At 36.7% G+C, this 15,180-nt stretch overlaps 1 protein-coding gene and 1 long non-coding RNA gene across 2 annotated transcripts; one reads left to right on the top strand and one right to left on the bottom strand.

The window, feature by feature from the left end:
- Positions 1–309: 309 nt before the first annotated feature.
- On the bottom strand, positions 310–1,170 carry LOC145038701 (uncharacterized). Its single transcript, XR_013679503.1, has 4 exons — positions 1,130–1,170; positions 982–1,015; positions 780–853; positions 310–464 (listed from the first exon to the last, which is right to left on the bottom strand). It is a non-coding gene; the product is annotated as an uncharacterized LOC145038701 (long non-coding RNA).
- A 4,497-nt stretch (positions 1,171–5,667) lies between these two features.
- On the top strand, positions 5,668–8,695 carry LOC145039933 (uncharacterized). Its single transcript, XM_078987927.1, has 5 exons — positions 5,668–5,967; positions 6,032–6,220; positions 6,297–6,396; positions 7,171–7,667; positions 8,357–8,695. Exons 1-5 carry the CDS (start codon positions 5,668–5,670, stop codon positions 8,693–8,695), a joined length of 1,425 nt encoding a protein of 474 aa, XP_078844053.1.
- Positions 8,696–15,180: the final 6,485 nt, after the last annotated feature.

Raw genomic sequence — 15,180 nt, 5'->3', positions numbered from 1 at the left:
ACGACGCGCGTGTTAATGACACGCAATGCGTATCAAGAAAGCCCCTGTCAAGAAAGGCCATGTCATAAATGAAGATAACACACATTTTTGCGTATCATAATCTTAAATGTTTAAAAAAATATTATTTATAGATTTACTAATTTTCAAATTAAATAATACATTAAAAATCTCATAATACAAAATAAAATACCATAAATAACAAAGATAATTCATTTCACTAATATGTCAAATACAAATAATTATTCCAATAGTGAGTAAATGTTATAATAAAATGAACTCATTTATATACAATTGCATTATCTAGCTTACTATGTTCCAACAACTCTCTATGTGTTTACTTTTGCTTGAGTCTCGTTTCCTCCAAAGCTTCTAAATCACAAACCTTTTTAAACATACTAGAGACAGGATCCAATCCATGGGGTATTTTTGGAAAATAGTATGAACATTCTTGACAAATCATCAACCTGCAAGTGAAGGGTAAAAAGGGAAGAAACAAATGTTCACAACCAGTAAGAAATCTAAACACTAGAAGTTTCATAGTGATTGTTGATTCCTATAAACTCAAATGTGAGATGAGAGGCTTGTTCAAAACCAGTAAGAAATACTAAGTAGAAAGAATCAAATCAGCACCGTTTTCTGCTTCTGCTGCAAGCAGTAATATGGAGCGTGACCCACCACAGATGAGGCAGTCATCTCCTTGAAAGCTAAATACATATGTTCTCGCAAAACTAAAATTAAAAAAAAAAACAATAATGAGAATAATTTGTGGCATTCATCACCTTTAGTATCCAGCCACAAATCAGGACCAATTCATCCATCAAACACACAATCAGCACTCAGCAAGCCCACTCCACTACCCTCTCCAACAGCAAGTCAAAGTAAGCATCATCCAAGTGTTAGTGCCAAAAAAAATCAAAACATTCATTAATTTTAACGTGTTGGGAGGAGAGCAATTAGGTAAAAGGATTGAGAAATTCGTACCCATGCTTATCTTAGCAAACTTGGTTTGGAACACCTGCACAATAAAATATAAATTATCAAAGGACTAAATGACTATCTTACCCTTACATTGAAAAGTCAAAGTGCCAATTTAATATGAAACATGGGTATGATTGTATAAAAAACGGACCTTGAAGCCAGTGTCACCTAGATTGAAGTAGAATCTCTCCTAGTATCCTGAAAAAAAAAAAGGGACTATTTATTTTAATTAAACTTACATAAAATATAAGAGATTCTTTATGCTGATTATATGTGTAGATAATTAGAAACTTAACTGAAAGCATTTTAAGTCCGGGGAGGGATAATATTGGGTCCATATGTAGGAAAAGTATCTGAAGTACATCACCTGAAATCGATCGACAACCACAACTCGAGCCTGGTCGTGATTATAGCTCAACTGCCACCTTCACACTCCCGTCAGAAGTTTGTTAATCAAATATGATCACTCTTGGACACGGGCATTAAACTTAATAAAGAATAAAATTTTGCTTTCCATTTGCTTTTCTTATTATGACATTATAATTTAAAAATCTTCTACATATCCTTTCTATTTGGATAAAATATGTTATAAATGGTATATATTTTTCAAAGAAAGCACATTGCTATCTGTTGCATTCATTTGTTTATCTCAAGAAATATCTAGATTTTCATTAATTGGTAAACAAATTTAAGTTTTGTTCAGTTTTTACCTGATTGTACTTGGCTAAGCGCTCTCCACGAGAAGGAGAGCCTGCTTTGATTTGACAAGAGGCAAGACCAACCACCAGGTCAGCAATGAAAGAATCATCTATTTCCCCACTTCTCTATGATATCACCACCATAACTTGGAACCATCATAACCGGTCAGCAGATTCATACACATTTGAGAGGTTAAAACATCTTAGAAAACTTCCTCAGGGCATTATGGTCACATAAATGCTATACATCATCTTCCTCAGGCAGTTTCACTGCTGTGTAAATACCTGCACCAGCTAGTGCGCCAAGGATGGGAGCTGTAAGGTAGATCCATATGCCTTTGTAGTTATTTGCAGCTATTGCTGGTCCCAAGGTTCTTGCTGAGTTCATTGATGCTCCTGTCAGTGGCCTATATCATTTCAACAAAGGGAAAAATGTAAACAAAGAGGTTACCCCCTTTTTTTTTTTTTTAAAAAAAAAAAAAAACTTCTATCAACATACCCAGTTATCAGAATATTAAGAAGGTTCAATTTATACGTACCCATCTATAAGAATATTAAGCATGACAGTTGCCCCCAGAGCTATTCCCGCTAGCTCGCCAACCTGTGGTGAAATAAAAATCAGGTTACAGTTATTTGAATAATTGCAAAATTTGTCTATGTTCATGTATATGTAAAATTTCCATAGCCAATTTTATATTAATACTATAAAATAATAAATATAAATAAATAAATATATATACATATATATATATATATATATATATATATATATATATATATATATATATTACCCGTGAAGACCAGGGGTAGATGGGCGATATACACTTGTTAAGCCTAATTGTCTAGCAGCTGAAGCAGTGGTTTCGCTAATGCATGCAACAGAACCCTCCCATGTCTGTGGTTCAGGTAGAAAATCCACCGAAGCACTGTTGCATGATAAAGATTAACAGATTAGAGGTCATTTTTTTGGATTTATTTTTCACGTTTTATGTTTTTTTGGTTTCATAAAGCAATAAAAATAGCAATGAAAGAAATGGTGTCTTCTTGAAGTCAAAGTCCATGAAAGCATGAGGAAGATATTTGTTGAATTTCGCAATATATTATAACAAAAAAGTTCGAGAACTTTATATCTAAGAATACAAATTATTGGAGTGTAATGGAGACTGAGAAAACCTCTAAATAAATAATCAGATAAGCTTCGGTTCGGTTAAGCTTTTTAAATTAGGTCATAAAACAAAGCATTGAACTAACCCCAAAAAAAACATGTGAAACTCCTTCAAAATTTACAAACAAAAAAATATTTATATTTATATTTAAAAACATGTGAAACTCCAAAAAAAAAAAAAAAAACAAGTGGCATAATTAATAGAAAATGATCTTACTTTAATTGGATGCACGGCTATTGAAGACAAACTTCAAGAAGGGTAAGAAAGAAGCTGCAGCAACACCTCAACCCCTGCTGCAACAACATTTCCATTAACCCAAGGACAGAAGAAATTATGATGCTTAATTGGATCAAACTCCACTACTTCTTCAAAGTTGCTTTCCCCATTTGGAGGCCCTAAATACCAAAATATATAAATAAAATAAAAAAGATTAAATGTTCAATCATTTTTAATAGAAAAAAGGACTCTAACCTAGCCCATTTGCAGGAGGCTCACATGGTTATACATTCATGCTCTTTATGTTACATTTTCATAATCTCAGGTTCGTGAAATGGCAATGGTTTCTGCTGTTCAGGAAGCCCAGAAAGATAATCTCAGAAACTTTAGTGACTACATGATGACAGTGTTAGAGGTTAGTTTCTACACAAAGTCAAAGTTACACTTCAATTCTGTATTCTGATATCTACTAAATTACCCTTTTACCGCCTGTTTAATACTAAATTACCTATTTTTTTTCTATCTGTCAGGATGACTGGCAAAAGGAAAAAAGGGACTTTCTTCACAGCTTGAGCCGCATCTCCAGTTTAGCAAGGACCAATGTAACTGATTCAAGCATTGGGGCTAACCGATCAGGGCCAATATTATCTCTATTTTCTAGTCCTCACATTTCATCTGGTCCTTCTAACATGGAGCTTTTGGCAATAGTTGATAAAAAGGCTGCAACATATGTCCAGGTTGTGAGAAAACTCAATGATGCAAGAAAACGTAGTTTAGAATATAAAGTAAGTCCATCAACTTATCATACTTTTGTTACTCGATTTATTTATTAATGTGTATTTTGTTCCATTTTTCAGTCAGCTACTGCTTTTAAGAATGCATATGATCACAATCTTGGTCTGGATTCTTCTAGTGGTAACTCAGTTACCATGAACAAGATCTGGCATCTAATTCAGGTACACATTGTTTTCATATGTAGAAGATTGCTCTTTCAAGCATTTTGTCGATCACTTGGAGTGCATATATGCTCTCTTTTTTCTGACCCATTTACTTTAATTGTACATTTATAACCATCGAAAACAAATGCCAAAATCACATACTTTAAGCATCGATTCATTGTAAAATATAAAATAAAACATCAAACTGAGGTTCAACTAAATAACATTAAGAGAGGGGTAGAGATTTTCGAGATGATCTACAGGGGATGAAGAAATAAAGTTCTTCTGTTCAAAAATAAAACCAAACAGATTCATCACTCTCAACATTTTAAAGACAAAGATCAAGTAGTTAAACACAAATTTTAAACTGAAATTTAATCAATATAATGAAAAATCAGAAAAAACATACTCACAGTAGTAGTCGTGGCGGCCGTAGTTGTCGACTCTGCCATCATAAACTTTTTTGTTGAAGAAATAGGAGATGGTAGAAGCGTCCTTTTCATAGCATAGTAACACCTCCCATTCCGGGGAGAAATAGGAGATCGTAGTTGTCGGCCGTAGTTAAACACAATTTTTGTTGAAGAAAGGAAACTTCAATTAAATGAACAACTTTACCATATTTGGGAGAAAAAATCGGGAATGGGTTACTATTAACAAACCTTAGAGAGTTTATCGCCACCAAGATGATGGAGATGCACGAAAAAAACCAGAATCCTTTTTTCTTGATTGAAAAGATGAAGTTGAGGGATGAATGAGAAGTCGTGTTCCCCTAATTTGCTGAATGGATGAAGAAATAGGACCAAGGCTAGAAGCGCAACTAGACTAGGGTTTGTAAACGTGGGGAGTCATTGTAGATGGAGTAGGGTAGAGGTGAAGAGGAGTGAGCAGGGTACTTCAAAATGTTGGGGGATTTTCCATGTTTCTAGTGGTGGCGGCTGCTAGGCTTTACAGAGAGTAGCAGGGGTTATGTTTGATTAGGGTTTGCATATAGAAGGAAGTGAAAGTCGATTAGGGTTTGCACATAGAAGATATTACTATTTCAAATGTGTTATCTTTTATTAGGGTTTGCACATAGAAGGAAGTGAAAGTCGATCGGAGAAGAAGGGGTTTGCAGAGAGAAAGAAGGGAGAGAATGAAGTCGATTTGGCGGGTGTAGAGAGTAGAGAGGAAGAGGAAGCGGGTGTTCAAAATTTTGGGGGATTTAGTTTCCCCCTTGAGTCCCAGAAACGCGTGTTTATTAAAATTATAAAGCGACATTTGTAGAGGATGCCCTTTTTATTATAGGTGCCCTCCGTGTTTTAAATATTTTTACATGAGACACTAATTTAAGGGCACTCAGTAATGCGCGGCCTAAATCCTTAAAATTTTTGAAGAGATGACACTTTTTTAATGTCGCTCTCTAATGCGTAACATAAATCAAAGAGCGTCGTGTTTTGCGCGTTGTAAAAGGCCTTTTTTCTAGTAGTGCAAGCTGATACCTTTCGCCTTGTGAGTTCCTTTGATACTACCAAAGTTATATGGGATAGACTTAAAGATCTTTATTCAATAGGCGCAGGTCTGGAATCTTCTACTCAAACGCTCTTGTTATCTGAATTTGGTGCTTTCGCACAAAAGGCTGATGAAAATTAGAGTCAAACGTTTAATCGCTACAATCATCTACTGAGCGGGATGATGAAGCATGAGATTGGAAGAGAAATCATCAAGCAGAAGGTGACATTCATGAATGGATTGAGGTCTGAATGGATGGCGTTGGTTTCTACGGTGAAAGCTCACGAGCAATTAAGAAATTATACATTGGCAAAGCTGGTAGGTATCTTGAAGTCACATGAAAGTGAAGTGACTAAAGAAACGAAATTTGTGTCTAGCATGCGTTTGTTGGCTCTAGTTGCAAAGGGGAAGCAAGTGACTGAGGATGAATCTGAGTCTAATCTTTCTAACTATGAACTCACAAATGAAGAGTTCTCTCTAATGGTGTCAAATCCTAGGAGATTCGCAAAAAAAAAAAAAGTTTCCCTCTAAAAACCGAAATTGGTAGGGAAGCTACATTTCAGACATAGTGAAAGAGGATAAGGTGAATAGCTTCCAGAAAGAAGAAGATAAGAAAGAGAAAAATCTTGTAGTTGATTCGGGCTATGATTGTAACTATTGTCACGATAAGAACCATTTGGCAAAAGAATGCATGTTGAGGAGAATGAACGAAAAGAAGGATGGAGAGGATGATGAGGCGTACCATCTTCGCAAGCTTGAAGAAATCAAGAAAAAAAAAAGATGATAACACTATGCTTGCTTTGGTTGTGCAGGGAAAGAATGATGAAGATGAGTTTGGTGGAGTGGAAGTGTGGTCCACTGATTCAGAGGATGAAGGAGTTAGAAAACCCACTCATGGAAAAAAGCTTAGTGGTAAATGAAGGGGATTCACATACGGATGGAAATGCTTTGTGGTGACAAATGGCATGTCACAAATGCGAGGGTATGCTACAGATGAAGGAAAAGAATAATCGAATGGAAAAAGAGATGACAATTGCTTCGCTGCGAATCCAATTCTTGCACAAATCAGCGAATGTGATCAGCTGATTAATAAGGTACATTCCATTCTTGAATCTCTTAATGTTCCTGTATCTAATTATGAAGCTGAATTAAACGACTTAAAATTCACCTTTTCAAGTATAAGTTATAAAAACAAACACACCTATCAAATGCTAACTTAAACGATCAAATTAGAAGGGTGTCATCAAAAAGTGAGGAGCGAAGGATGTGGATCGAGAAGATAGAGTCTGAGCTTTCTAGGTCTAGGGATGAGTCTATTTATTTACAAAGAGACAATTTAAAGCTTTTGAAACAACGTAACATTTTTTAATTGCTAAGAGGCTTTACTTTAATATTACTCAATTACATTTGGATTGTGAAATTGGTAAGAAAATTCATAAAATGATCTTGCCCTTTTTGGAATTAAAAGAAGATGAAATTGATGCTGATTGTTTTCAATGTAAATCTATCTTGTCATCAGATGAAACCTCAGAGGCTTATAAAATTAGTCTTGACAAAATTGAATCATATATTCAGTCCAAAAACCACAAGGACATGCTTAGACAGTTACTTGATGAAAATGATCGGTTAAAGATCAAAACCGAAATTGTACATAAATTTGATTCAAGAAGTTCAAATTGAGTTCAGTCAATAAATTAAATATTGAAAATATTTCTGAATTCGATGAGGACAGTGAGATGAGTGAAATATTTGTAGAGGGTGAGGTTGACTGTTCGCAATTTCTTAAAAGCGAACATGAAAAAGCGAAAGTTCTTATTTCAGAAAATTCAGTTGAATTGGCACATCTTTCTCAAATTAGTCCAAAATTTCCAAAGGAAAATGCGACTGGATTTCCAAAGGTCCAACCGACACCTAACCAAGTTTTCGCAGTTAACGGTGTAACTAAATGTCAAATAGTTGAACTAACACACTTAGTTGAAACTGATAATGCTGATCGGTGTGATGAGTACTTTTGGTTTGTCCCGATTGACAATGCAGGCAAAACCATATGTCTTTTTGAAAAGACTTCCTGGAGAGTTAAAGGAAGGTATGTAGCTGAACCTTTAAATAAGGTTAATGCCACCTCCGAAAAGGGAAGTTTCGGCGGAACAAAGGATAATGCCACTGATAATTCCTCAGTTCAGGCAAACACTCTTGTGCGAAAGATAAGGGAAAAAGCAAATGTTCACAAATCTGCTGAACAGTTCGCAGCACAAAAACATCAATGAAATGCCAGATACAAGAAAATTTTGCAGGAGCGAAAGAAATTTTTGAAGTCAAGGAATTCTAACTATGTTCATCATGGAAAGCGTTCCAACCCTCAGACAAACTGTGTATAAACTGCTAATTCCAAAAGCCAAAAAGACTCTTCACAAGCGAATCTGAAAGGTGTCTCACCTCATAAGTCTCATAACACTCAGAATCTGAAGCATAAAGTTTATCGTAGATCCACAGTCCCAAAACCCACCTCTCATTTAAATCACAATTCATCTCCTAAAACCCCCTTCGTTTCTAAACCAGGAGTTTTGCACTCTTCCAAATTCTCACGACATGAAAAGGGAAGGCAAAGGTCGCTTCAGGGTCTCACATTCCTTTCACATCTAAGGAGGAAGAGCGAAAGTTTGTTTTAAATCAAATAAGAATCAAACAAAAACAAAAACAAACTAACTTGAAAGATGATCATATTAAGGTTTTTACAATAAAGAAGAATGATCAAACAACCTTAATAAAATGAACTTGCTTGATTGATATCTCTATTGCTTATCCAGTTACTGTAAAAGGCTCACAAGAACCCAAACACCTTTGGGTTCCTAAATCTGCTTAATTTTTTCAGGTTATTTGTGACAAACAGTTTGATACAGAATGGTATATCGACAATGGTTGTTCGCGTCACATGACAAGAAGAAAGGAGGAGCTGAGAGAATATAGGGAACTGAAGAATGGTGGTCTAGTAAAGTTTGGTAATAATGCACTTGGGGAAATCAAAGGCTACGACATGATAACTAATGGCGAATTATCTATTCACAAAGTGGCATACGTTGAGGCACTGCAACACAACTTAATAAGTGTTTCACAGTTGGTCGTTGGTACAAGATCAAAGGTTCCGTTTGGTGATGAAGGATCTAAAATTATCGAAAAGAAGATGAAAACAGTGCTACTTAAATCAAAATGAAAAGGCGGGATGCATCCATTGAGCATCAATCCAATATGAGGTAAGCCTTCTATATGTCTACATTCTAAAGCTGCTATAGACGATAGTTGGTTGTGGCATAGAAGACTTTCGCACCTCAATTTCAAAGACATCAACAAGATAGTTCTTGGTGATCATGTAAGAGGTCTTCCCCTCTTGAAATATGACAAGGATCATCTATGTGCCGCCTGCGAATTGGGAAAGCAAAGCAGGAAAAGTCATCTAACTATAGTGAACACGAAGGTTATTGAGCCACTCGAACTATTGGTGGTAATAAGTATATTCTCGTAGTTATGGATGATTTTTCTCACTTCACTTGGGTGTTATTTCTTAAGCAGAAGTCCAATGCATTTCCTAAGCTCAAAGATTTTATCAATCAAATAGAGTTACAACTGCGAAAGGTGGTTCGCAATGTTTGAAGTGACAATGATCTGGAGTTCAAGAACCAAGCCTTCGACGAATTTCTTACAAATAAGGGAGTGTCTCATAATTTCTTTTCTCCCTATACTCCGCAACAAAATGGGGTTGTTGAAAGACGAAACCGTTCGCTATGTGAAGCTACTAGGACCATGCTTTCGTTCACTAATCTACCTCTTTACTTCTAGCCTGATGTTGTTGCCACTGCTTACTTTACTCAAAATAAATCTCTTATTAATAAAAGATTCTCTATTACTCCGTACGAAATCATCAATAAACGAAAACCTAACGTCAAGTTCTTTCATGTTTTTGGTTCCAGATGTTTCATTTTCAATTCCAAAGAACAGCGAAACAAGTTTGATGAGAAGGCCAACGAAGGCATTTTCTGGGATACTCGCTAACATCAAAAGCATATAGGGTTCTCAACAAATGATCCAAAGGGATTGAAGAAACCTATTATGTCACATTTGATGATAATTACTTAATGAAAACTCAATCGAATGATTGTCAAGCAAAAGAGATCTTTCGTCAAACAAACCAAGTGACCATTCTATTGGCCAATCTTTAAGAAAAATTCATGCTTCTATTTAATGAACTCGAGAAGTCTATCTCTTCTGAAGTGAAAGCAACTAACAACAAGGTCGTTAAATTAAAGAAGATAATTGATGAAGCTACGAATTAAATGGATCATCAACCGTCAACTACGAACGTGCCTCAATACCAAAGCACTCCAATCCATGGGGAGACTTCTAACTCCAATACAAGTCCTCAAGAGGAACCTTCTGCACCACAGAAATCCAATGATCCTCTCCAGGGGGAGTATACGCCTTCAAACGTTGCACAAGAACGTCCAGGAGAGGAGGAAGAAGAGCATCCATTTTTTGAAATACACTCATCATTCGAGGAGGAGAATACAAAAGCGAATGATGATACAGATGTTCAATCAGAATTTGAAGAAGTGAAAGTTGAATTGGATCCATATTATGATTTGAACTACCCTCCACTAACGAAATGGACCAAAGATCATTTGAAAGCACAAGTGATTGGTGAATCGTCTGCAGGAGTTCTTACACGATCTCACTTGAAAGCAAAATAGACTGCTTTATTATCTCAAGTTGAATACAGCATGTTTAATTCGTTTGTCTCCAAGACAGAACCTAAAATTGTCAATACTACTCTTGATCACTCCGATTGGGTATAGGCAATGCAAGATGAACTTAATGAGTTAAAAATAAATACAGTTTGGAGATTGATTCCTACTCCACCGGATGCATCTGTGGTTGGTCTGAATTGGATGTTTTGCAAAAAATTAGACAAGGAAGGCAATGTTATAAGAAACAAATAAAGGCTCGTGGTTAAGGGATATTGCTAGGAAGAGGGTATCGACTACGAAGAAGCATTCACACCTGTTGCAAGGTTGGAATCAGTTCACATATTTTTGGCATATGTAGCACATAAAAACTTCGCAGTGTTTTAAATGGATGTTAAATGTGATTTCCTAAACGGAGAATTAGAAGAGACTATATACGTGGAACAACCACATGGATTCGTGAATGAAAAGTATCATGATCACTGCTATTTTTTGGACAAGGTAGTCTATGGCCTGAAGCAAGCTCCAAGAGCCTAGTATGAAACTCTTACTTATTTCCTCAAAATGTCTAAATTTAAACAAGATTCGGTTAACCCAACCTTATTTCGCAAGAAAGAGGGTGACCACTTGATGATTGTCTAAATTTATGTTGATGACATCATCTTCGGTTCTACTAATCCTAGGTTAACTGCTGAATTCTGAAAGTTGATGGAAACTAAATTTAAGATGATCTTTATGGGTCCAACTAAATTTTTCCTTGGATTGAATATAAGACAGGGACCAGAAGGCATCTTCATAAATCAGGAAGCATACACGAGACCTTACTGACCAAGTTCGGAATGATGGGAGACTCCAAAGTTAAGGTTCCAATGGAATTCGGAACGAAACTAACACCTTCTCTGGAAAAACCAGCTGCTGATATGATTCTTTACGGTCAAATGATAGGGTCAATAATGTATCTAACAGCCAATAGACCAGATATTTTGTTTTCCGTTTACTATTGTGCCTGGTTCCAAGATAATCCGTGCGAACCTCACATGATGGCAGTTAAGAATATTTTTAGGTATTTAAAATGAACCTCATCACTTGGTATATGGTAAAATGCGAAGTCGGGTTTCTTTGTTCAAGCGTTTTCAGATGCTGGTCTTGGTGGGAGCGGATTAGATAGAAAAAGCACAACCGAAGGATGCCAATTTCTCGATGGCAAACTTGTTAGCTGGCAGTCCAGGAAACAAACATGTCTCTCACTGTCAACAGTTGAAGCCGAGTACATTGCTGCTGCATTTTGTACTTCTTAGGTCATATGGATTCAAAGCCAATTACGAGACTATGGCCTGAACATGAAGCGAATCCCGCTCTATTGTGATTCCGAAAGCGCAATTCGCATCTGTCACAACCCGATGCAACATCTAAAGACTAAACACATAGTGCTGCGTTACCATTTCATCAAGGATCATGTAGAAGACGACAATGTTGGGATTCATTTCGTTCGATCAGAAGACCAATTGGTGAACATATTCACGAAAGCCTTTTCGGAAGCATCATTTAATAGAATACTACAAGGCCTAGGACTGATGGAAGCTGAATCAGTTCCAAAACGACTCTTGCCTCCGAAATAGCTCGTTCGCTTTTGGGTTACCTATTCGCTTTCAGTTTTATTTTGACAAGCGAAATAGAACGAACGTTCTTTGGTTTTTATTTTTCTCTTTCTCATTTAAAATACAAAAATATTTTATTTTTCTTTTGTTTCTTTCTTTTCAGAAATTATCAAATCTCAACATATTGTTTTTCCTCATTTCATATCTTCGTTTCTTTAAGTCATGTTGCATGTTAAGTTGCTAAATAAAACGAATGATGAGGAGGTATTATTTCCATATCTTTGTACTAGCTAAGTGTCCCTAGAAGCGTGCTGATGCATGTTGTCCGAAGCCTCAATCGACTCTATGTGAAGCCTTAATGAATCATATCTACCATTCGTTTCTTCCCAACTAGGCTGCTAAATTCACATTAGTTATGAGCTACCTTACTCTTCTCACATCGAGTTAAGAGTTAGCTGCTTTGTCATCTAATTTTAGCAGAGGTACTTTCGGTTCTTTAACCACCTTCATTCTTCACTATTAGCCTTCGCATTCATAAATGTAACCCTTGAGACTTTCAGCAATACCACTGAGGTTTATGGTTACGAAACATATGTGTTCATGATCTTAGCTTCATTCACCACGAATTGAGTGAAACCTAAAATCCAACACACTTACATGCATTGACAGTGAACAATTAAAAGTTCTAGCTTTTCACCCTGGAATTAACGAAAATCCACCTTTGTGGATTGTACCGTGAAATCTCCTTTTATTTTTGCGAGATCTTTGTGAAGTGTTCTATTACCAATTCATTTATTCCCAAAAATCCAGTATTATTTTTGTTTGAGATTTCAAAGTTTTATCTCATCACCAAACTAATTCCAAGCCTACTCGTTCAACTAACTGCACTGGTTACACGAGTACTTCATCCTACATTCGTTCTTATAGTAAGTTCGTTGTTTGTTTGGAGAGTTAGCCACCCAATAAGCCGAATTAAAAGATGTCCTTCATTGTTTCTTAACAAACAAATGATCTTACTTCAACGGGAAACTACACAGACACTTCTTGGTATCTCTTGACTTAGAAGGAAGAGATTTGTGCCTGGGATCCACAGTTTCATGTCTTTATTGACATCACTTTAATCCCACTGATATAATTTGCTTTTTTTCTTTATCTTTGACACAATTCTGCACGAAGATCTTTATGATTTTCCAAAAGTCTTGTCCGTGTTACTTATGGTATCTTTCAGTTTTAAAGCTTCGCTTATCAGTGCTCTTATGAAGTTTTTTTTCTCACAAGCGAAATGAGGTTATATATTTCAAAGATCATCAGGAATTTGCAACGATTGGGGATAAGTGTTGTTGACACGACAATTTAAGATAACATTTTTGAAATAAAAGGCATGTGGAATTTTAAACATTCCAGTTCGCACACCGCCTGATGTTACCTGACACCCTGTCAGCTGCTACAGTTGTCACATTCCATTTTTCTAGGCGTCAAATCGGGGATTGGCGCTCAATTGTTGCTTAGTTTCTCTCTCTCTCTCTCTCTCTCTCTCTCTCTCACTATAAATAGAGCTTTCAAGCACCACTTTAACCTTTACCAATCTCAAAGATTTTAGATATCCTAAAAGGCAATTTTTCTCTCAAATGTTCATCTTCTTCTTCGACCTCCAACAATGGCCGACTCGTCCTCAATTCAAGAACAATCTGCTCAGTCATCTTTTCTCACTATCAAACAGAATCAAAACTTGATTCTATATTTGGATCCGTTCAAATATGATTCGTTCATGTTGTGAATCATTGAATGTATGAAGTACTCGCCTTTAGTCATTGCTCTAACCAAGGTTGAATGTGTTTTGATGACGCTTCTATCAAAAGCTTATTCTACTACAGCCTACATCTGAGAAGAGGAAAGGATTCCTTTGAGGTATTTGACAAGAAAATTTCCCTCACAAAGGCCACATTTTGCTCTCTTCTAAGGCGTGCTTTTGACGATTCCATGGTCAACCCATATTCGATCTCCTCTGCTCAAATCATCGGCATGTTTTATCATATGGGTTACACCGATCTCATCCCCTCCATCACCAAGTTCAAGAAATCTAACCTTCCTCCCCAATGGAATGGTCTATTTACCCTTCTCTTCAAGGCTTTTTCTGAAAGGGTAACTGGTTCAGACTGTGCGTGTAAGTCCTTTATGACGATCCTCTATGGCCTCTACCATGGGATCAATTTAGACTATGGTTCAGTGTTGTGGGTTCAACTGGTTTAAAGCACAAACTCCACCACTTAACATAACGAGATTTCCATTGGTAGATTTTGAACCATTGTGGTACAGCGTGCTATCGCGAAGATCAACATTCTAGTCATGAAAGATTCGTTGATTTCTTCGATTGCTGTTTTCACACTACCAAGATCATTGTTGCTGACAACTCCAAGTTTCTCTTTGTGGGTTCAATTCCTGAATCCATGTATAGGTCTGTGTCTGGGGTGAGCAAATTAATTGGGGAATACAAGAAACATCCAACATTAGGACTAATAGTCATCACTCCAGAGACGCAACAGACTCTTGATGACGCAGATAAAGCCAAGATAAGGGGCAAACCAAAGCAATTGAAAGTGGGTTCGTTTGACCTAGTTCAGACTCCCAAGAAGCAAAAACCCAAAGGCAATTCTTCAAAGCCTTCCCATTCTTCTCCCAAACCAAAACGTGTCAAGAAGTCAGCTCGCAAGGTTTACATTCCTTCCTCAACATCTTCTGAGAGCGAATTTGATGATGCTTATCAAAGTGAATCCAAGGATGATGTCATCTGAAATGAACAAGATGTAAACTTCTCTATTCCAACACCTCCACTATCACCTACTTCCACTTTTGTTCATATTAAAATAGCACCTTGCCAACTACCTGTTACTACTCAAACACCACTTGTCACCACTCAACCACCCATTTTCACTGAAACCACTACTACTACCACCATAGGCGAACCTTCTGTCAATGTCAATGCATCTGATGCAGGGTCAAAGACTTCAGGCTTTGCAAACACTTCTACCACATCTCCTATTTATCCTCAGCCTCAACATAGTTTTGAAGATCCTCTCGGTGCAGATGGACTAGACTTTGATACTTTTCATTATAGTGCATTCTCCATACAAGAAGATAGTGATGATGATGCCCCTCTCACTAAAAGGCATCTCAGAGATTTACACGTCAAGCTGGATACTCTTCTGGCATCTTCTACTGCCTCTTCAAGCCAAGCTTACTCTGAAGCAGTGGTTAAGAGTATGCTAAATACTCTGGTGAAAGAGCATGATGTGAATCTTCAACAAGAAAATAAGGCCGTTGAGAACTCCACTCTTTCCAATCAACAAGCGACCGAAAAAGTC

This window comes from Lactuca saligna, chromosome 4, assembly GCF_052625555.1.
Source record: "Lactuca saligna cultivar CGN05327 chromosome 4, ASM5262555v1, whole genome shotgun sequence".
In the NCBI taxonomy this organism is placed as follows: Eukaryota; Viridiplantae; Streptophyta; class Magnoliopsida; order Asterales; family Asteraceae; genus Lactuca; species Lactuca saligna.
Note: the sequence above shows the minus strand (reverse complement) of the source record. Positions and strands in the feature narration are given on the sequence as shown.

Bases quoted from the DNA above. Each gene is read 5' to 3' on its own strand.
- LOC145039933 (XM_078987927.1), top strand. From the start codon at position 5,668: ATGAAGCATGAGATTGGAAGAGAAATCATCAAGCAGAAGGTGACATTC. The intron at 5,968-6,031 runs GTGTCAAATCCT...CGAAATTGGTAG, and splicing joins ATGAAGAGTTCTCTCTAATG to GGAAGCTACATTTCAGACAT. The intron at 6,397-7,170 runs GTAAATGAAGGG...AATTGAGTTCAG, and splicing joins TCATGGAAAAAAGCTTAGTG to TCAATAAATTAAATATTGAA.